This window comes from Balaenoptera acutorostrata, chromosome 10 (assembly GCF_949987535.1).
Source record: "Balaenoptera acutorostrata chromosome 10, mBalAcu1.1, whole genome shotgun sequence".
NCBI lineage: Eukaryota > Metazoa > Chordata > Mammalia > Artiodactyla > Balaenopteridae > Balaenoptera > Balaenoptera acutorostrata.
Window position 1 is genome coordinate 86,853,449 of NC_080073.1, and position 23,411 is coordinate 86,876,859.

Sequence of the window (23,411 nt, forward strand, 5' to 3'; positions counted from 1 at the left end):
ACCCTGTGAGTAGAGGTAGATTTTAGCAAACCCATTTTATAGATGAGAAAATGGAGACTCGGAGGAGATAAGTGACTTCCTCAAGGTCACTCAGCTGGTTACTGGAATAAGTGAGAAGGGGACTCAGGTGTTTCGTCTTCTACTCTTGTTTCGTACTCCAGCCACCCTTTTCCAATGCTCTGCCCATTGCCCAAAGGTGTGTCCCTTTCGGCTCTCTTCATTACCTACAATTTTCATCCCCTAATGCTGGTACCTAATGCCACCATGGTGGATTTTCTGGTGACAGGGCTGGTAAAAAGGGGAGAAAGGATCACAGGATAAATTTGTAATGCAGCCCCTGACCACTTCTTTGTGTCTAGCCCCCAGCTCAGGTCCTTAAACAGCATCTCCTTCCAAGTCCCATGGCCCTCTACACACCAAACCATATTCTTCAACATCCATCCTTCCCATGGCTTCAAATTACTACCTATATTCCAATGGTTCTCAACTAAATGTTTACCTATAGCCACCTACTCAAAACATCCAATGCATATATAATACAGCCTATTAGGAATTTCCACCTGGATATTCTACCATGGCAACGTCAACTACAACATGTTTGGCCTCCCGTTAACCCCACCTGAACAGTAACTGCAACAGCAGAATCAACCATTCTTGCAAAGTTTTTATTGTGAGGTACGGTGCCAAACTAGGGCAGAAATGTGCAACTCTCCTTACACTCCACCTACCTCAACTCCTTCCACCACAACTATCTCTAAAACATGTTAAATTTACTCCTAGACATTTTCTCAAAAGTGGAAATATGCCAAAAATATTACTCATTAGCACAGAATAGAAATCCCTGAAATATCTGGTAAATGCTCCATTTTCTAGCCTCATTTTTCGTCATATCTCTATATTCTCCTTCTAACTATTCATATCCAGTTATAGAGCAGTTCCCCACATGATCCAGGCCCTGTCTCCATGCTTTCTACAACTGTTCTCTTAGCCTAGAATCCTGTTCCCCTCTGTAGCCGGAATAAATCATCTGTACTCCTCCCTACTCAGCTCAGCTCAAGCACCACCTCCTGGAGGAGATGTTCTTGCTCTTGTTCCTTCCGCGCCCTTCACACTCCAAACTGTGTTTGATGATCTCATAGCATCCAGTGGGGACCTCAGTAATCAAATGTGTTAGAAAACGGTCAAGAATGCAGTAATCTGGGGATCCAAGGACGCCTTTGAGAATCGATGCACACTCACCCAGAAAAATTGGTATGAGATTTTACACATAACTTTGGAAGTTCATGGAGAGCTAGAGGCACCAGACTCCAGATACACAACTTGTACCTGAGAGCAACTGTGAAGCCCTGCCCTCTCTCCCCAGGGCCTAGCACACTTCTTGGAACAATCTCTAAGAAACATATAAAAAGTATTATAAGCCCAGGAACTTACTGAATGTGGGTTCTGAATAGTCCATCATTTTTCTATTGATCAATGATAACTCACTGAAGGTAGCATTATGAAAATTTGCATAGATGTATGGGTCCATTTCTGGGATCTCTCTGTCGCACTGGTCTGTCTACCTCTGCATACTGTCCTAATTATGATAAGTCCTAATATGTGGTAGGGCAAGACTACCAACCTTCTTGTTCTTCCTCATAAGTGTCTGGGCTTATGAAGCCATATACTTCACTCTAAGTACTGGTTTAGCGGCATCTCACAGGTTCTGATTACTAACTACTTTATTGTTTAATTATAAATATCCTCTAATTCAAATTATGCCCTCCCCTTTGACCCTTGGGTTACAAGTAATTTTTAAATGTATAAACGTGAGGTTTTTCCCTTTTTTAAATTGTTATTAATTTCTAATTTATTTTAAATGAAACCAGAGAATACCGCCTTTGAAAATTGTTGAGATGTTCTTATAGACCTCATGTCAAATATTTCACGTATCCTTGCAAAGAACTGATAGTCTCCTATTATTGGTGCACTGATCACATAGGTCCACTAGGTCATAATTGAGAATTCTATTGTTCAAATATTCTTTATCATTATAAAGAATTTTTTCAAATATTCTTTATCATTACTTTATTTACTTGATCTATCAGATACTGGCAGTCATTTTGAAAGATCTCTACCATAATAGTAAATGTTATCAATTTTTCTTTGTAATTTTGTCCACTTACTCATATTTATAAAGCCATACAATTAAATACATACACAGTTGAAATTATCTCTGGCAAATTGGATCATTTGTCATTATTCACTTATCTATTTTATCTCTAGTAATGCCTTTTTTTTTTTGGCCACACTGTGCAGCATGCAGGACCTTAGTTCCCTGACCAGGGATCGAACCCATGCCGCCTGCAGTGGAAGCGTGGAGTCTTAACCACTGGACCGCCAGGAAAGTCCTAGCGATGCCTTTTCTACTGCATCACTAGATTTTGAGTGAGAGCATTCCTTCTGGTGTGGAATTGAACCTTGTATTACAGGATGTTTAGGATCATTATCACCTGCCCATGCCAACCCAAAATAATCCCAAACATTTCCTAATGCTCCCTTGGTATGCAGTATGATCCCTGGTATACTGCCTCTGTTTTGGTGGTTACACTAGAAATTTTAACCTGCATACTTTACTTCATGTCTAAAGCAGCACTGTCCAATAGAACTTTCTGAGATGATGGGAATACGTGCGCTGTGCAATATGGGAGCCACTAGCCACAGGTGGTTATTGAGCCCTTTAAATGTGGCTAGTGCAACTGAGAAACTGAATTTTAAATTTCATTGAATTTTAATTAATTTACATTTAAATGACCATATGTGGCTAATGGACAAGACAATGGACAACCCAGATCTAATGTTGATCCCTTAAATCTTTTCCAGAATAAAACTAGGATGTTAGACTTCTTTTACTCACTCCTAACTGACTTAGATGCTCACTTCTAGTATTTTACTTGCATTTATTCTTAATTTGACAGCAAAAATTAGACATCAATATTGTTGTCTCATACAGTTGATGTTTCACATTTGGCATTTTCCCTGCTCACTATTCTTTCCTGCAGCTCAGACCCTCTTTCTTTGATAATGTTTCCTTTGTCCTAAAGCATATCCTTTAGATGTTTATTTAGTGTGGTCTACTGGCAGTAAACTATCTTGGATTTTGTTTGGATGAAATGTTTTCATTTCATCCTCATTCTTAATAGTAGGTTTACTGAGTATATAATTCTTGATTTGTTCTCTCAGAAGCATGAAGATATTGTCTTTTTAGCTTCCTGTCAAGAAATGAGCTGTCCTGTCAGTCTTCAGTTTGATCTTTTTAAAGTAATATGGCTTTTCCTTCCCTCTGGCTCCTTTTAAGATCTTCTCTTTGTCTTCAGTGTTTTCCACTTTTCATTACGATGATTCGAGACATGGATTTGCTTCTGTCTTTCCTGCCTGGGTTTCGCTGGACTTCCTGAATCTGAAGATTCTAGCCTTTCATCAATCCCTGAAATTCTCAGCCACCATCCCCTCAATTGTTACCTTCTCCTATTTATCTTCTCTTTCCTTCTGGAAATCTAATTTGGCTTATGTTAAATTTTCTCACTCTATCCATGTTTCTTAACTTTTCTTACATATTCTCCATTTTGTGAGTCTATGTGTCCTACCTTGAGACAACTTGAATGACCAGGCCCTGTATTTGAAATGTGATAATCAGATTTCATTTTGCATGTATCTTCCAAATGATAGTTAGGAGAATCTATATTTCTTAACTGTAAAAATAACTAATGGTACTTAAAAAACCCTGTACAATATTTGTAAAATAAATTGAGTTAATATCCTTAACATGGCAGCTATGCTCACATATTCTTGCAGTGAGCAAATGACTAGCTGTAATTCATTACAAGCAAATACAACTTCCACACTGAATTGCTCTGAAATTTCTCTTTCTTTTGCTTTGGAAAATATTATATAAAATGTAGGAAAATAAGAAAACTCAGAGAACTCTCCCAGCAAACTGAGTTAGTACTTGCCAAAATGCCACCTACACCCCTAAGGCCTCATTTCCTTGGTAAACCTGATATTTACCAGTGAAGTATTTCACAGTTGAAGCCCTGAGGGAAATGAAGCATTTTCAAGGCCAAAACAAGCATTCTAAAATTTAAGTCCAGAAGGGGAAAATGAAAGTTCCCTTATGTTAAAACATTCAAATCCCACTTATTCATCTACGATTACCCCAGGAGTAAATGTTAGGATCAAAAACAGGGAAAACAGGAGGTGAGTTGTCATTTAAAAACACCTAAAACAGGCCAGTCCAGAGAAAATATCACCTCGTTTCAAAGAAGGACTTTCTCCACACTTACTGCTTTCTTCTCCTCCAGGAAGTTTGCTAAGAAGGCTGGCTCTTCCGGCCATTTCTTTGGCTTTTCTGAACTAGTATTTTTTTGACAGATGACTCAAAGAGCTATTTGAACTTATTCTTATCCAGAATTCAAAATGTGTACTACTGACCATGATACAGGATGAGTAAATATTAAGGATAAAATCTCCCTAATTATCTCGAGACAAAGACAATCTTGTGCAAGGAGGCTCAGTCCCGACAAATTAGGTGACTTGCTTGGAGCAAACAGCTCGTAGCAAACCCAGGTCACAAATCCAGCCTTGCTAGTCCCATTTTTTTAAATTCACTACAATAAAAACATATTTTTACAAAATAATACATTCACTTTAGCTTTTGCTAGTATAACATGTTAATCTTAGAGAATTTCAGAAATAGAGAAAGGACTCTTTTTTAACCAAACAAAATATAATACTACTAGTGAAATAAATAAGGATACAGTTGTTTAAGAAACTGAATATTGATTGTAGTAAAAATACATTTTTTTCCTACATAATTTTAAGAAAATCAAGGTGCTGGAAAGCTATATAAATAGATAAATGGGGATTTTTTTTTTTTTAATCATAAAATGATGTCCACTTGTCAGGTCAACTGGAAGGAAAAAGAAAGGAAGTAACTGCCTATAGTCTGTTGAAAGTATCAAAAACTGTGAACTCAGTGAAAGAGAAATTAATAAGTAACATTTAATTAAGAAGTTGTGGTTGAGGATGTGCTTTGATTCATGCCACAAGTCCCTGAAGGGAAGAGAAGGGAAGAGAACTTGCAACTCAAAAGGATTGAGAGTAAAGAAAACAAAGGAGTGGGGAATAGAAAAACTCAGGGCATTTGGAAGCCGGGGACCTCAGAGATAGAATGAGAGAAAAGCAGGCGATGACACTTGCAAATAAGGAAGCTGTAATGAACGGAGAACACTGGTGACACTGACAAGGGGCCAGAAAGGTCAGCCTCAAAAAATTCGGGGATGGGCTTCCCTGGTGGCGCAGTGGTTGAGAGTCTGCCTGCCAATGCAGGGGACACGGGTTCGAGCCCTGGTCTGGGAAGATCCCACATGCCGCGGAGCAACTAGGCCCATGAGCCACAATTACTGAGCCTGCGCGTCTGGAGCCTGTGCTCCGCAATGGGAGAGGCCGCGATAATGAGAGGCCCGCGCACCGCGATGAAGAGTGGCCCCCGCTTGCCCCAACTAGAGAAAGCCCTCGCACAGAAACGAAGACCCAACACAGCCATAAATAAATAAATAAATAAAATTTTTAAAAAGTTTAAAAAAAAAATTCGGGGAATGTCTATTTACTGAAAAATATTTTTGGTCCTAAATATATTGTTATTATTTCAGGCTTTTAAAAATTCAAATGCCTTTTACTTTAGACCTCTGCCTTCTACTCCCTCCCAAGAATGACTGGCAAAAGTCAATTCCAACCATCTGGTGTGCTGGGGAGGAAATGGACCAAAATTTCAAGGGATAACTTGTGGTTTAGACCAGTTGAAACAAGTGCCCGTAGGAAGCCATTTGACAGGAAAGTTCCAGTTGCAATGTTTCGTGCTGATTTAAATGACAGCCCATTCTTAGTATATAAGGAATTCTTACAAAAACTTTAAAGGAAAAAGTTAGGCAATAGATACAAATATGTAATTTACAAAAGAAGAAATACAAATGGATAATAAAATTACTTGATGCATCACTGGTTATTAAAGAAATCCAAAAGACAAAATAAGATTTTTTTTAACCTGTTACACTGACAAATATTAAAAGGTTAACATGCTTAGTATTGGTGAGGGTGTGACAAAACAAGCAATTGGGTACACTACCGGAAAACAGTTTGTGAATACATACGAACGTATAAAATGTGCGTACCATTTGACCTTGGAATGGATCAACTACAGGCATTGACTCTAATAGGATTCATCAGAAATTAGAAAATAAATTATGCTGGCTGTGAGATAATAGAAAATGTATATTGGTCTCTGCCCCCAGTTTCTGGCACAGAGCTCCTGAAACCCTTGTAATTTCCTAAGTGATAAGAACACTAGGAGCATCTTTTGTTCTAACATTTGATCCTTGATCCTGGTTCCTGACACAGGGCTCCTGAAACCCTTGTAATTTCCTGGGTGATGGGGGTGTCTTTTGCTTTATTGGGTGGGCTCTTGGATGGCTCCTGGATGAGGGCTGGTCACTGGAAAGACCAAGACATGATTAGAAGCTTGGAATTTTCAGCTCCACACCCGCCTCCTAAGGAGGGCTAAAAATGGATTTAATGACTGGCCATGCCTACATGACAAAGCCTCCATCAAAACCCCAAAAGTATGGGTTCAGAGGGTTGGTGAACACGTGGAGGTGCTGGGAGAGTGGTGTGCTCCAAGAGAGCATGGAAGCCCTGAAACCTTTCCCACATACCTTGCCCTGTACATTTCTTCCATCTGGCTGTTCATCTATATCTTTTATCATATCCTTTAATAAACTGGTAAACATAAGTGTTTCCCTGAGTTCTGGGAGCCACTCTGGCAAGTCAACTGAACTGGAGGAGGGGTTATAAGAACCTCGGATTTATTGCCAATTGGTCAGGAGCTCAGGTACAAACTGGACTCCCAGTTGGTATCTGAAGTGGGGCGGGGGCAGTCTCGTGGGACTGAGCCCTTAAACTGTGGGATCTAATGCTATCTCCAGGTAGATAGTGTCTGAATTGAGTTAAATAGTAGGACACCCAGCTGGGGGGTGGGGGGGAACCCGTCACATCTGGTGACCAGAAGTGTCAAAACTGAGGAGTTCTGTGTGAAAGTAAAGGAGAGACACAGAGGAGGACTGAGCTTCCCCAGTACACTGGTACATCTATACAATGAAATACCGTGTAGCCACTAAAATGATGATGAGTACTCACTGATCTAGAATTGTATTCACGATATTGTACCAAATATAAAAAAGTACGTATAGTATGATCACATACGTAAAATTGTGTGTGTAGACAGAGAATGTTTGGAAATTCACTAAAATATTAAGAATGATGCTGTCCCCGGGATTTCAAGTGATTTTTACTATTCAAATGTTTCACAAAGAGTAGTTTCATTTTTACAGTCAGAAGTAAATAAGCAACAAAGATGACTTTATTTTAAATGTGTAAGAAAGTATCCTTTTTACATATTTGATCCTTCATGGAGGATAAAACAAGTGCCGTTAGGTAACAACTGATCTGGCAGAACTCTGTACCAACCAACCAATCCTTTTTCTACCCCTTTGTCTTTGCTCAGAATGTACTCAAAATAACCACAGTTAAGTAAAATAAAAATGATACACAAGAGTCTCTCTGTATTGTACGTACAGGAAGAAAGGGGCTTAAACTCCTAAATAATCCACAACGTTCTCTCCCACATTAATTAAATTTACAAACAGAATAATTAGCATGTTGCAAAGTTATGATTGAGTTGCTCATCAAATCCCTCCGAGCTACAGCAATTGTGTTCTCAGAAGAAAACGAACCAAATAAATATAGAAATTTAGACAAGGTCTTTTTAAGGCATCCTTGAACAGACAGATCGAAAATGATGAAAACTTTCGGAAAGTGAAATGTCTTCTGCTGTAGCTGTTTTTTGAAGTTACCTTAGGAAAAAGCTGGTCTTAGGTTACTCTCGTCACTTAAATTTCAAAGACTTTTTTTTTTTTTTTTCAACCTATGAGCCTACAGACAAGTCTCCGCTACTTTGGGTGCCTTGTAACTTCATTCTAAATCCCTTTTTAATCTTTCAACCAGCTCTTTACCTAGTGGCAAACTCTCCATATACGCAGCAGCCTGGCACTAAGCACACAGCTCCTGTCATCTCTCCCATTCTCTAAATCAAATGTAATAACAGGAGATACTTTTTCGCGAAGCAGACTTCTCTTTCTAAGCAAAAATCAATCTTTCCCTTATCAGTGGCAACCTGTCATACGTTAAATACGGTTAGAGATTTACCATCAGAAACAAAATTGAATTTGATAGGTTTTACTTGATCTTATTATGCAAAAAGTTATTCCAAAAATTATAATGAAGCTGGGAAAGGCACGGTATTCAATTTTTACTACACATGCACACATGCGTGCACACACGCGCCTATAAAACATAGGATAGAATGGTATGAAATGCTATCATACATAGTTAAGTCATAACGATTTCATTTTCCAAAATAACAGAAACCACAAACCTTGAGTTGTTCATCTACAACTCTCGTAACTTCTCCGGCCATTGATTCCAGGGTCTCCTGAATTGGACTGGATAACAAGCCACTGGCTCCCGCCCAAGATGCACCACCAACGTGGTATAAATTTGGTAACAACTGTAAGAAAAATAAAAGTAACCTCTCCATAATAAATATTTAAATAAGCACCAAAGTCACTGCAGAGTTCATAAAACAGGGTGGAGAAATACTAGCGATAAACAAAGATCGTCTTGATGAAAGGCCCTTTATACCAATTAAAAAACTGAGGTCCAGCTTTGAAACCAGAGGAACAGTACCTTACCTGTTTGTGGCTTAATGTCTTCATCTCGGGTGTGAGAGTATTTGACTAATCCACGAGGTTCCTCCTACTTATAAAATTCAATGACTGTGTGATTCTAATAGCAGAGCCTGGACCAGATCTCAGGTTTTCTGACTCCCAGTTAGTCCTTTCTCTATGAAGTCACACTTTGGGGACCACAGTCTAAGTTGAGAGAAGCTTCCTTTTAGAGGTGACAGAGGAGAGTTTCGTGCTATCAGTTTGGCAGTAGAATCATGTGCAATGAGTTGCTACTCAATGAAACTACAACTACCTCCCAGTTACCTAGAACCTGATTATACCCTTTGTAAATCACACTGACCCTCTGCTTTTAATTCTATACAGCCGGCTGGCTGTATCCGAGGCTGCAGAACCCGTGGATAAGGAGGCCCACCTGTGCTATGCCATTTTATATATAAGGGATTTGAGCATCCACAGAGTTTGGTATCTGCAGGGGGTCCTGGAACCAATCCCCCCACAGATTCTGAGGGACAACTGTATTTTGATTATTGGTAATTAGCACGGGTACAGAAAGGAGGCAAAGACTAACTCAGTTCACCTTGCCACTTGTTAGTAACCTTGAAATTGGGTAGAAAAGTAAATTTAGTTAGAACGAGTTCCTAAAACTGAAGTTTACGAAGTCTTTTTATTCCACGGGACTCACGTAGCTGGAAGTGAAACTCACCGTTTTAGAGTTCTTAGCATCACGCATGAGCCTCTCCGCTGATTTCAGATCTTCCTGGACAGCACCTCCCCCACAGTTTCGTAAAGAGTTGAGATGATCTTGTACTTTCACACATATTCTGTCAATCATCTGCTCCACACGTAACAATGAGAGCAAGCATCCAAGTCAGCACAGCCAATGTTCAGACAAAAGGAAACACTGAATGAGGATGAATACTTCTCCTAATTGGAATCTTCAAGAAGACAGCTTAGAGCCAATTATTAATTTATCTATTTCTATAAGAAACCTTTAGCAACGTTAATTCCAAACAAACATGTAAGGGATTTTGGTCCCCTCTCCTGCCTTAGGAAATGCAGCATGTAGAACAAAAGTGAATACTTCTTGATGATTCAGAATCTCATAGCTACTCAGTGATATTTTGCTTGATAGTAACTCTCCTTCATTAATTTTTATTGAGTACCCTCTATGTGTCAGACATAGTGCTGGGTACTGAGGAAACGGAAAAAGGAGATGTACAATTCTGAGGCAGTTGATGACAAAATGATGCCCACAGCCAGTTGGTCTCAATATTATGGAAATCAGAACATCCCTGGAAATTAATATTTTTTAATTAGTTCAATTATATCAGGTAATTTTCTACCAAAAAAAGCACAAGCTGAGGTTTTATTATATTAACATAGGCAATAATAAAGTTAATAACATCTAGTTTCTATTCTATTAAGGTCCTTCTCCCATGTTAATTACATCTGAATCACTTTCAGATGTTTCATGGATTTAAACATAAAACCCACAGGGTAGTGGCAGATCACTACTGTGGACAAAAACTAGTACACAAGGGTAAGATTATGCTCTATTCTATTTGTATGTATAAAGAGAAACATGAACAAAGCTAAGACGTCTGAAGAAAAAGACAACTACAGTGTGGTTTTAAAAGTTTCTCCGATATTTTTTTTAATAGATCTTTATTGGAGTATAATTGCTTCACAATACTGTGTTAGTTTCTGTTGTACAACAAAGTGAATCAGCCATATGCATACACATATCCCCATATCCCCTCCCTCTAGAGCCTCCCTCCCACCCTCCCTATCCCACCTCTCTAGGTCATCGCAAAGCTAATCTCCCTGTGCTATGCGGCTGCTTCCCACTAGCCATCCATTTTACATTTGGTAGTGTATATATGTCAATGCTACTCTCTCACTTCATCCCAGCTTCCCACCCCTCCACCCCAGGTCCTCAAGTCTATTTCTCCATGTCTACACCTTTATTCCTGCCCTGCCACTAGGTTCATCAGTACCATTTTTTTTTTTTTAGATTCCATATATATGTGTTGATCAGAGCCGCAGGTTGTCTATTCTTAAAAAAAAAATTATTTATTCCCCAGAGACCCTACATATCAAGTCCTATCCTACCTGATAATTCATTCGGCAGAGGTGACGATCCAGCAACAATCTTTTTTATTTAAATTCACACTTCTCTATTTATTTTGAATTACTTGGTACAACAGCTATAGGAAGCCAAAATCAGCCCTCCTTCCCCCGTAAATTCCACCATAATAGAAACTTTACTACACTGCTCCGCAAACTGAAGGTCTGATTATAGAGCCCGCATCTACTTGCTGCAGCATCACCAATTCTCCTGCCTTTCTCTTTTAAAAAATCAGGTTCGTAACGTCTACTCCATCTTCTTTTCTAGTGTATGATGAAGACAACCCAGTAAAATAACACCACTCAAAGCACTTAGTCTCTTGACAAAGGGTCAGTGATGCCAATGTTAATGTATGACCTCTAAAAATGGTTCATTATTCACCTGACCCAGAAAACCCCACAAAATCATGCAAGTCAAGAGGTTCAAATCTTCGCGTTCACTTTAAGAACACTCGTGAAACTGCCCAGGCCATTAAGGGTACGCGTATCCGAAAAGCCACCAAGCATCTGAAGGATGTCACCTTAAAGAAGCAATGTGTGCCATTCCGCCGTTACAGTGGTGGAGCTGGTACGTGTGCCCAGGCCAAACAATGCGGCTGGACGCAGGGCTGGTGGCCCAAAAAAGAGTGCTGAATTTTTACTGCACATGCTCAAAAATGCAGAGAGTAATGCTGAACTTAAGGGCCTAGATGTAAATTCTCTGGTCATTGAGCACATCCAGGTGAACAAAGCCCCCAGGATGGGGTGCAGGACTTAGAGAGCTCATGGTCAGATCAACCCGTACATGAGCTCTCCCTGCCACACTGAGATGATCCTCACTGAAAAAGAACAGATTGTTCCTAAACCAGAAGAGGAGGTTGCACAGAAGAAAAAGATATCCCAGAAGAAACTGAAGAAACAAAAACTTATGGCCCGGTAATAAATGACACAAAAAATAAATGCAAAGTAAAAAAAAAAAAAAAAAGAAAAAAAGAAAAAAAGAACAGCTCCTATGACTGTAAAATGTACTGAGGCTACATAAGGGAACTATGTGCAACTCCCGTAGGAAAAAGAAGTTACATGAATAATGCTTCTCATGTAATAATCATCTCCCTGACCAAAATCTAAGCTTGTAGGCAGGGATCATATCTTAATTTTCTGCATTTACACAGCACCCTGAAGAGAACTATGTTTTTTTTAATCTTAATTGATATAAATTCCAGCTCTTCCAACTATTGTATTGATCTGTGCTTCCTGAAACATAAATGGTCATCAATAATTCATATCTCGGGCTTCCCTGGTGGCGCAGTGGTTGAGAATCTGCCTGCCAATGCAGGGAATATGGGTTCGAGCCCTGGTCTGGGAAGATCCCACATGCCGCGGAGCAACTGGGCCCGTGAGCCACAACTACTGAGCCTGAGCGTCTGGAGCCTGTGCTCCCCAACAAGAGAGGCCGCGATAGTGAGAGGCCCGCGCACCGCGATGAAGAGCGGCCCCCACTCGCCGCAACTGGAGAAAGCCCTCACACAGAAACGAAGACCCAACACAGCCAAAAATAAAAATAATAAATAAATAATAAATAAAAAAATTCATATCTCATGAAGAATGAATACCTAATTTCAAGAAACAAAATGAACCCCATACTAAGAAAGGAACTGATATACATCTGAGGCCACAAAAGACTAATTTGAGAGGCATGTGGATGTGGCACTATAAAATTGATCATCTTTAATAATCATGAGAGACCAGAGACCCTTGAAGCGCGTGCCATTAAGCATACACCAAGGAGAGAGGGTCTAAATGAACTCAGCAAAATGGTCTTTAAGTAGAACTTTTAAAATCACATCCAAAAGAAACATAAAAATTTCGTTCTTCGATTCAAATAAGACATTAAATCTCACAAGTCTCAAAGATTCTTCTGTACACACACTTGCTAAGGGTCAGCACAGCCCAATAGATCACATTCAGATGCTTTGCAACTAAAGACCGCAAGGCCCAGAAAAGTGAAACTATTTAAGATGACACAGAATGATTACACAGAGTACCAACTGGAAATTTTGAAAACAGGAAACCAAGGATTTTGACTCTCAGTTCATATTCAAGTCCCTAAGATACACAAATAAAAACAAAGGAAACTGCAGTCTGAAAGACTGTCATCTCTTTGGTTATCTCATGAAAGACCTCAGGGTAGATGACTGCATTTGGGCTCTTGATTTTCAACTCCCTACTTTACCCTAACCCCTAGTGTTCCATTTTCTAAAGCACCCCAGGAAAGTTGTTAACTGCCACAGTTTGAGAAGCTCAGTTCTTTCCAAGGAAATGTACTTGGACTTGGTCTTCTTTGAGTCCTCATCTGTCTTCCCATGTTCTTCTACAGGTCACATGTCTTCCCCCTTGAGAGCACTCTAAACAGTCACAAGCTCTCTTCCATGTGACAGTCTTGCCCATGTTTGAACACAACTATCTTTTCTTCTCTAATCTTTTCTTCTTCAGGCTTAACATTCCCAGTTCCTTCTACCATTCTACTGTGACACCATTGTGTGGTCCCTGACTGCCACCTCCCCCAGTCCACCCCAGGTCACTTTTCTGAATTCTCCCTCCATCTAAGACCGTCACAAAACATGCCCCCCCCCTCAATAAAATAGACTGTAACACAGGAAGAGTGGATCAGTAAGCTGAACGGGGCTATCACCTTTCTTACCGTAGAAAGTATACTTTCATTAATGTGGTATAAGTCAAATTGGCTTCTTTGGCAACTAAATCACACAGCAACTCACATCTCCCTTGGTGGTGACCACTTAGGCTTTTCCAAACATACTGGGCTATAGAACCCAAGTGCAGAACTTAGAACCATTAGCAATAAATGCCATCTTTGGTTGCTTGCAACTTGTTACAACTGTTCTCAGTCCCAGCAAATAGCTTACTTGTGGAAAATTTTATCTTCCTCCACGTCTATTTCTTTATTCAATTCAAAAGAAATATACTCAACACCGTGCATTGAATGAGATACAGTCCTGAGTAAGATATACCCTTTGCCACCAAGCAACGTAAAAATCTAGAAGTGGAAAGAAATATTCACAATTAACAATAACACAAGATATAAACATTGCATAATGTAATATCCACAAAGACAGGCACATTTTATTCACTGCCAAAGCTCCATCTCCTATAATAGTGCCTGCCATATCATAGACCCTTGTAAGTGTTTATTCAATGACTAAATAAATGATAGAAAGTTCTAAAGGATTTCAGTCAAGGAAGGGATCACATGTAGCTGATGCTGAAGGTAGCTTTTAGACTGGGTCCTGAAAGATTTCTACAAACTGAGAAAAGTGAAGGGAATTTTAAAAGCAAAGAATGAACATAAGCAATGGCATATCCAGACACCTGTGATTCCTATTTCCTGATTAGGAACAGAAGTACTTTATTGTGGGAGATCAGATTGGAATGCTGAGTTGAGGCAAGATAGTATAAGACTTAGGCACAGGCTAAGGAGTTCAAACACCGTGTACAAGGCATAGAGCATCTATTCCCCCAGCTTCTCCCACAATTGTGAAGATTTAAAAATTCCTTACCCCATAACACTCACAGTGACTCGGCTTCCCTGATACAAAGGAAAAGGGCTGTAAAAAGCACAAGGAGACATGGAAGATGAATAAACTAGTTCTTGCAGTGCTTGTAAAAGAAGACATAGGAGGGAGTTAATACAAAGCCTTAACAAGAGGAGAGGCAATAGAAACGGAAAGAAAAGAATGGCTGTAAAAGACACCTTGAAGGTAAATGGGCAGTAAATAGTGACCTTGGATGAATAAAGCAAACGAGGCATCCAAGATGACTCCAGGAGTTCTATCCTCAGTGAATGATGATGTCACTGAGAAAAATGGCAAAATCGGTTGTTCCAAGGGATGAGTTTGGTCTTAGTGACCGTGCTATCTCAGAGGGTCATCTGGATGAAGATGCTGAACAAGCAGTTGAAAAAAAGGATTTTCTGGAAAGAAACAGGGACTGAGGGGATAGATACAGGAGTCATCCACAGATGAGAGAGTTAAAATGGCAGAAGCAGATCAGATAGCACTAAGTACAAAACTCTGAAAAATGATTGCATTTGAAGGATAAAAAGGGAAAGTTATGTAGAAAGGAGACAAAGAGCAGCAGAAAAATATTCAGAACAGCACACTGTCGATGAACCAAGAAGTGCGTCTTAAGAAAGACGAAACAGTCTATAATAATGATAATAATCGTAATAATAAAAATATAGCTACAAACAATGTTTACTAGTGAGGAGCCAAGTACTTTGCATGCATTACCTCACTGAATTGTCACAGCACCTTCTGAGTCATTTCCCCCATTTTTACAGATGAAATCAAGCCTTAAAGAGGTTAGTAAATGACTAACAACATTTCCCACTAAGAGGGAATAGCAGAGCCTGTACTTAAATCCAGGTCATCTGACTTGAGAGCCCAAGTTCCTGACCACTACACATACGGAGGGCCTCTTTTCATCAAAAGACGAAGAGGGAGAAAAGGCCTCTGACTCGGTGACCAGGTCCATTGAGAGCCATCTCAGCAGACAGATTGGGACAGAGGGCACATTCTGAAAGGTTGCAAAGTGAGTGGGTAGCAAAGAAGTCATGAAAGCAAGTATAAAAATCTGCGCATGAAAGGAAGGAAAGAGAGTGTGCTAAGTAAATAGGTCTAGGCAATAAAATTATTTTGTTTTTTCTTTTAAGGGTGAGAAGACTTAGCATAGGTTGTCAATTCTGGGCCTGTCTTTGTAAATAAAGCTTTATTGGAACAGCCACACTCATTCATGAAGATATTGTCTATGGCTTCTTTTGCTCTACAATAGCACAGCTGAGTAGTTGCAACAGAGACCATACAGGTGGTAAAGCCTATTTACTGTTTGGTGTTTTATAGAAGAAGTTTGCTAACTCTTGATTAAGAGGGTTTATAAGATGGAAAAGAAGAGATCAAAAGCAGAGGTGGAATGTTGAGTCATGTGAAGGTCAGAGGTGGAGTGTTGTCATGTGAAGGTCTTTCCTAAACAAAGACTAGAGACAAAAACAAATATGTGAACAATTATGAGACTTCAATGTTTCATTGAAACATATTTTAATCCCTCAGTGTCACCCGGGAATGATGACTGGCTATGCGTTTGGCAGAAGTAGTCACAGAGGGTCTATTCTTTCTGTGTTCCTATTTCTGGAAACTTCAATAAGAAGTTCCAATAAGAAGGAGATGACTCTCTCCTAAGGTGACTGAAACAATTAAAGTCTGAAAACTGCTAATCATCATGTCCTAAGAAATCCCCAAAGCGAAAAGGTGGCAGTATACCTACTACATAATGACTCAAATAATTCAGAATGATGTCACCCATGCAGAATGAAACATCTGTATATGCCTCCTGTGTATAATTTCCTCTTGACTGAGAAGACAAAACTTACTTTTAAGAATTAGCATTAAAGGTTGTGGCAGTAATTTTTTTGGATGAGCAAAACCCCTGTAAATGAGGAAAAAAGTTAAAAGGATATTGTATTAAGAAAAGCCTGCATTATGGTAGCTCATAAAGGAACCCAAGGCAAAGGTTCAATGTAAGATTTTAGCACTCTCATTGCTTTTAATGTTAAACACTAAAACCAGGAAATAACAGTAAACCATAAAGTACTAAAGGCTAATATTAGTCCCTTGCAGGAAAAAAATTTAGATTTTTTAAAGCACTGGTAAGGTCAAAATAATGTTTTCCTTCTCAAAACTCCCTGTTACTTCACTAATATTCATAATTATTGTTTTTCTTTTTCTCAACACATACCGCTTTACTTTTTCTTATATAAATAATACATGCTTACTATAAAGCATTCAAACAATACTGTGAAGTATAAGAGAATAAAAATCACCTAATCACAGCACCTGAAAGAACCATCATTAACATTTTGGTGAACACTCTTCCACAAATCTCTATGCATATCTATGCAGTCATCCATATAATCTTACCTACTTAAAAGATTACACACAACTCATTTATTATGGACATCTTTCCTTCATTCTCTTTTAAGAAAAAGGAACAACAAAAAATTAAAATGACACTCCATCCCAAAGCAGTAAAATACATATTCTTTTCAAGAGCACATGGAACGTGCTCCAGGATAGATCACATGCTGGGCCACAAAACAATTCTCAATATATTTAAGAAGATTGAAATCATATCAAGCATCTTTTCTGACCAGTATAAGACTAGAAATCAACTACAAGAAAAAAAGTGCAAAACCACAAACATGTGGAGGCTAAACAATATGCAACTAAACAACCAATGGGTCACTGAAGAAGTCAAAGAGGAAATCAAAAAACACCTGTAGACAAATGAAAATGGAAACACAACGATCCAAAATCTATGGGATGCAGCAAAAGCAGTTCTAAGAGGGAGGTTTATAGCAATACAAGCCTATCCTGGGAAACAAGAACAATCTCAAATAAATAACCTAACTTTGCACCTAAAGGAACTAGAAAAAGGAGAACAAACAAAACCAAAGTTAGTAGAAGGAAAGAAATCCTAAAGATCAGAGCAGAAATAAAAGAAATAGAGACTAAAAAAAAAAAAAGAAAATATTAATGAAACTAAGAGCTGGTTCTTTGAAAATATCAACAAAACTGATAAACCTTTAGCCAGACTAATCAAGAAAAAAGAGAGAGAGGGCTCAAATAAATAAATCTGAAATGAAAGAGAAGTTACAAGTGACATCACAGAAATACAAACGATAAGAGATTACTACAAACAAATATACCCCAATAAAATGGACAACCTAGAAGAAATAAATTCCTAGAAACATACAATCTCCCACAACTGAATCAGTAAGAAATAAAAAACATGAACAGACCAATTACCAGTAATGAAATTAAATCGGTAATAAAAAAAATAAACTCCCAACAAACAAAAGTCCAGGACCAGATGGCTTCACAGGTGAATTCTACCAAACACTGAGAGAAGACTTAACACTTATCCTTCTCAAAGTATACCAAAAATTGAAGAGGAAGAAACGCTTCCAAAGTCATTCTATGAGATGAGCGTTACCCTCATTTGGTTTTGATACCAAAACCAAAGACACCACAAAAAATTAAAATGACATCTGCCCAAGGTAAGAAAATAGAACAAACCATACAAAATGGTCTCAAATGACAAAACCTTCCCTACCAGTCAGTTCCTCTCAATCTGCTGAAATAAACATTTTTGAAAACCCTCTGTTTTAATCCTTTTGGTGGCTTCCATTTTAAATTTAAATAGTAGATTTACATCTGTATTTTTGACTTCTGAATTATAGAATAGAGGATTATTCCATGAAACAAGTAAAAATTTAGTATACTTATACTACCACTCACCTTTCTCCCTCTTCAACTCCTAATTTTAATTAGTTTCATTACTTTTACATTAAAATTTCCAACATGTACATTTTTTAGTATAGCAATAATTAGGTGTTCCCTTGCTGTCTAAGTTGATCTTAAAATTTTAAATCTACTAAAATGCAGGTACAGAATTATGATTATGGGATTCATAGAGAAAGAAATGTAATCCTGTATCTTTTAATTATGCAGCTCAAAGCAGATTTTCCCAAAGTGGCAACTTTTTAAAGCTTTCTTTCAGCTCTTATAACTCCTATGATTTCGTTTCTTATTTATACCTCATATTGTATACTTTCTTATTTTTCTTTGTTACGCTGGAGAATTTCCTCAAAAAGCCTTTTTTCGTATGGAATATTGGGGGTAAAATTTCTGGGTCCATGTGCGAGGACAGTTTTAGTCTGCCCTCGCATCTGTTTGATAAAATGACTAGATATAGAATTCTTGGTCCAAAACAAATTCCCCTCTGAACCTCATTTGTTTCTAGTAATTGAGATTGATGCTAAGAATTGGTTCCAGTTCCCTTGTAAGATAGTCTTTTTATTCTGTCTGGAACTCTTTAAGATGTTTTTTCTTTATTCTCGGTGTTCTGACCAGGTGTGGGCCTTCACCCATTCATCCATATCAATTTCAGTAGGTCATATCAACCCCAAGATTCATATGAAATGCTTTTCTATTATTTTCTCTTTTTTAACTTTTTCTATTATGTCTCTTTTTAAATTTCGACGTTCCTATTAGAAGGCTATTGGTCACTTTTAATCTCTTCAAGATTCTGACTTACTTTTCTCTCATATTTTTTATGTCTTTTTACTGCATGTTTTAAGATTTTCTCTTGTTTTCTACCAGAGAAACAGCTTAATTTGTGCCCTATTGGTTAATTTAAGTCTATATTACAGTTTTCATATTTTCAACTGTTAAGCATTGTTTCTTATTCTCTGATTATTCTTTTTCATAGCAGCTCATTCCTATTTTATGGATATAATATTGTCTCAATTCCTTCTGAACTTACTAATTACAATATTTTTTTAAAGTCCTCTGCTGTACTCTGAATTATCTGAGCTCAGTTCTTTGGTTTATCTTCTTCTTTCTTTGACATCCTATAGGTTTTCCTCAAATATCTTATGATCCTTGGTTTTGGTTAATATTTTTGGAGGAAAACATTCCATACTTTTTTTATTCTAAAGTTGGGTAGAGAGAAGAGGAATGAAGTAAAAAACAGTTTAGTTTCTCTTCAGCACTTGTGTTAATTAATATTCAACAAATTCTTAATTATTCAGAAGAATCTGGGAATTTGTTTCCTACTCATAGAAGTGAGAGGGAGTAGAAGAAAAGGAATAGGATGTCTCCAAAGTAGCAAATTTGATTACCCTCAGACTTTTATCATCTGTAATCCAGGGTTCCTAATAGTTGTATATAAATCTAAGATACACCTTACTGACAATCTTAAAAGGCACAAAATCATCAACAATGAAAAGTGCATATTTAGCATTAGAATTAACCTCCCCCAAACTCTACTTAACATTTGTTGTCATTTTCAGAAACAGGTTCTTACTGCCCCATTGGGAATGATTCAAACGATAAAAATCCTTGGTCCCTGGCTCTTAAAATGGTCAGTTCAGCATGAGTAAGAGGAGGAACTGTCACTGGGAGAAGACTGGCACCTTCTTACCTGCTGCGTGGTGCTGGTGACAATGCCCTGCTGTAGGCGGTAGGCCTGCTCTTGAAGGTATTTTCTAGTCTCGTGATTCCGGAGCAGATAGTTTTCTATCTGGAAATTAAGCACATGTCTCTCTCAAGAACACATTTCGACAGCAGAGAGTAAAGTCATAAGTGCAACAGCCAGCTGCTAACCTGAAGACCCAAGCAACTAATTCACACATCCTGCCAGGGCCTTGACCCCACAAAACGTATGAGATGGGGAAACTGGCTATTGTCGTGATGCATTATGGGTGTTTTTAGTTAGAAATGTCACTCGCAGGTAACCAGGGTAATTTTTATGTCACTCAGTAGTTGACAAAGATGAGCAAGTGTTTAATTGCCTGCAGGGTTAGAGACCCCTTTTAGTGACTTCTCATCACTTTCCTGTACACGATCACAATCTTTCTCTCTCACAAATTTTTAACCACTAAACAGTTCAGAAGCTAAATAAATACCCCTATAGTGTATGGACGGTCCTTTCTGAACCTCTTGGCCTTATCCACCAGCACTCAGAAAATTCTTTATTTTAAGGGAAAAAAGGAGAAAATAGGTACAAAATTGGAAAGATACAGGCTGGTACAACTCAAAACCATATACCAATTTCCTTAATCCACCAGGTTTACATGTTTTCTCAAAAACAGGAATGGTTTTAGCACAATTACCAAAAATAAGAAAATGGATTTCTACAGAAAATGAGAAATCTTGAAGTTGCTTGACAATCTATATTTTTATACATAGACAATGTTTTATGAAAAATTCAAACATACAAATGGTAACTAGATTGAAATAAAGTATTGAAGAAGAACAATATACAATGGATATATAATACATTGAAAAATGTAAACTATTGATTATAATGAATACCTATTAATGTGTTTTTTTAAAGAATGATTTGAGATGATTAAGTATGCCATCTATTTTTTTTCAGTTGTTGTTTTTATTTGTTTTCATAATGCAACTTAACCATTTGGCCTCTAATTTGTCACTACAGTTCCCTGGTTAAGAATTTCTAGTAACTGTGAGGCTTTCAGGATTATTACATTTTCATTTTCATTTTGCATATGCTAAAATGATTACTATTAATACCAATTAGGAACAATTAAAATACAGGCTATAATTATTATCATCCTTGGAAACCATAAAGCAGAACAAAATGTACCATTCTACTAAACGTAAATGAAGATATTATAAAAACAAAAAGACCCCTGAAATGAAGCATCATTAAAGTGACACATTAATACCATGACATTATATTACATTAATTTTCTCTTGCTGCTTCCCAAGAAGTCATCTCTTTCCAAGGTGACATTACCATCAAGATAGAATGTCTTTGCTAAAAAAAGATTCTGCCTGAAATATGACAGGTACACACTGCCACCCAGCTTTGGGTGGTTTTGTTTTGTTCTTCTACATTTGGCCTCATTAAGCCCTGGCCATGGGCCAGTTCTAAGAGCAGCTTGTTTATTCAGGAGGCTCAGCTCACACACAGGCAGTGCACCAAGGCTGGCCCACATGCTTCCAGGCCTTCCCCAGGTGCACCAACAGTGCTTCACAGACTGAGCCTAGAGGGAATATTTTAGAAAAAAAAATAATATTCAAAGCTCATTTCTAAAAGCTAGTGCAAGGGGAAGGAAGAAAAACAATGCTGAAGTGTCTTTAATAACGGTCAGGTACACATCACTGCTGAAAGTATTTGCATCTGGAAAGTTTACAAGGTAAACTTTCCTTCTGTGCACTATTAGAGACCAAGACAGAGAACCAGGACAGGACAGGGGGTTGACTCAGGTCAAAAGGAAAGAGGAAGAGCCAAAAGTGTCATTAATCACATTTGCCAGTACTCCTGGGCAGCAGTGACCTGGGAGACAGTCTACAGTCAGTCAGACATCTTCAGTCTCATTGCTCAAAAGAGCAGCAGCACAGAAGGCAAAAAAATGCTGTGCTGTGTTTTAATAAAGCAATCTTATATTTTAAAAAAATAAAGATTGAGTATAGAATCACAATATTGTTTTTCAGTAGAGTAAAATTAAAGAGCCATAATTCTTCCAGAGGACAGTTCTGTTAAAATGAAAACTTGAATATGTAAGAGCATAGTTAAATACTATAGGGAAAAAAACCCAATAAATATGAGATTTAAAGTCACCGATTTTCATTTTAAAAAAACACAACTTTTATAATTAATATATTTGCATATTCTGCATTTATTCTTTGTTTCTTCTTTTATCCTCCTCTCTTTTTCTGCCTTCTCTGGTTTTAAGTATTGTATATGATTGCACTCTTCTCTCCTTTCTTAGAATATTAAGTGTACTTCTTTATAAATATTTTAGTGGTTTCCCTAGTGTCTGCAATATACATTTACAATTCTCCAACTCCTCTTTCAAATAACACTGCAGTTGTCCCTTGAACAAACAGGTTTGAACTGCACAGGTCTGCTTATAAGTGGATATTTTTCAGTAGTAAATACTACAGCATACATGGTCCATGGTTGGTTGAATCCATGGATGCAGACAAGAAGGGCCAACTATAAGGTATACTCAGATTAAGCCCCGTGCTGTCCACGGGCCAACTGTATACCGTTTCACAAATAGTGCAGGTACAGGTACATTATAAGGGAGTATCACCAATTTCTCCCTTTCACCCCTTGTAACACTGCTGTCTTAGAAAGTATTTCTTCTTTATTTTTGAAGGAAAATATTGCTAGATGCAGAATTCTAGGCTGCTGGGTTTTTTGGGTTTTTTTCAACACTTTAAATAAATATTTCACTCCACTTTCTTCTTGCTTGCATGTTTTGTGACTCAAAGTCTGATATAATTCTTACCCTTATTTCTCAATATGTAAGGTATATTTTTCCTCTGGCTTCCTTCAAGATTTTCTCTGTCTTTGGTTTTCTGCAGTTTGAATATGATATGCCTACACATCAATTTTTTGGGGGGGGGGGCGGTATTTATCCTGCTTGGTGTTCTCTGAGATCCCTGGATCTGTGGTTTGGTGTCTGTCATTAATTTTAGAAAATTGTAAGTCATTATTACTTCAGACATTTCTTCTGTTCTTTTCTCTTTCTTCTCTTTCTGGTATTCCCATTACCAGGATGTTCAATGTTTTGTAATTGTCCCACAGTTTTGGGATCTTCTGTTCTTTTTTCCCCCTATTCTTTTTCTCCTCTTTGCATTTCAGTCTGGGAAGTTTCTACTGACATATCTTCAAGCTCAATGATTCTTTCCTCAGCTGTGTCCAGTCCACTGATGAGCTCATAAAAGGCATTTTTTTGCTTGTTACAGCATTTCTGATCTCTAGCATTTCCTTTCAATTTTTTCTTAGAGTTCCTGTCTCTCTGCTTTTATTACCTATCTGTTCTTGCTGTTTTTTTTTACTTTTTCCATT

At 37.9% G+C, this 23,411-nt stretch overlaps 1 protein-coding gene and 1 pseudogene across 9 annotated transcripts in view; one reads left to right on the top strand and one right to left on the bottom strand.

Moving 5' to 3' along the window:
- CARMIL1 (capping protein regulator and myosin 1 linker 1) overlaps nucleotides 1–23,411 on the bottom strand; it is a 316,754-nt gene that overhangs the window by 68,592 nt on the left and 224,751 nt on the right. For 8 of the 9 annotated variants that reach the window (XM_057554259.1, XM_057554263.1, XM_057554262.1 and 5 more), the window contains 3 exons: nucleotides 20,004–20,102; nucleotides 9,544–9,672; nucleotides 8,528–8,659 (listed from right to left, as the gene is read on the bottom strand). In XM_057554259.1, coding sequence (XP_057410242.1) covers nucleotides 8,528–8,659; nucleotides 9,544–9,672; nucleotides 20,004–20,102 — 360 coding nt within the window. The remainder of the gene's footprint in view (nucleotides 1–8,527; nucleotides 8,660–9,543; nucleotides 9,673–20,003; nucleotides 20,103–23,411) is intronic. The other variant, XM_057554260.1, reaches the window with a different exon arrangement.
- Nucleotides 11,334–11,886, top strand: LOC114235875 (60S ribosomal protein L17-like; annotated as a pseudogene).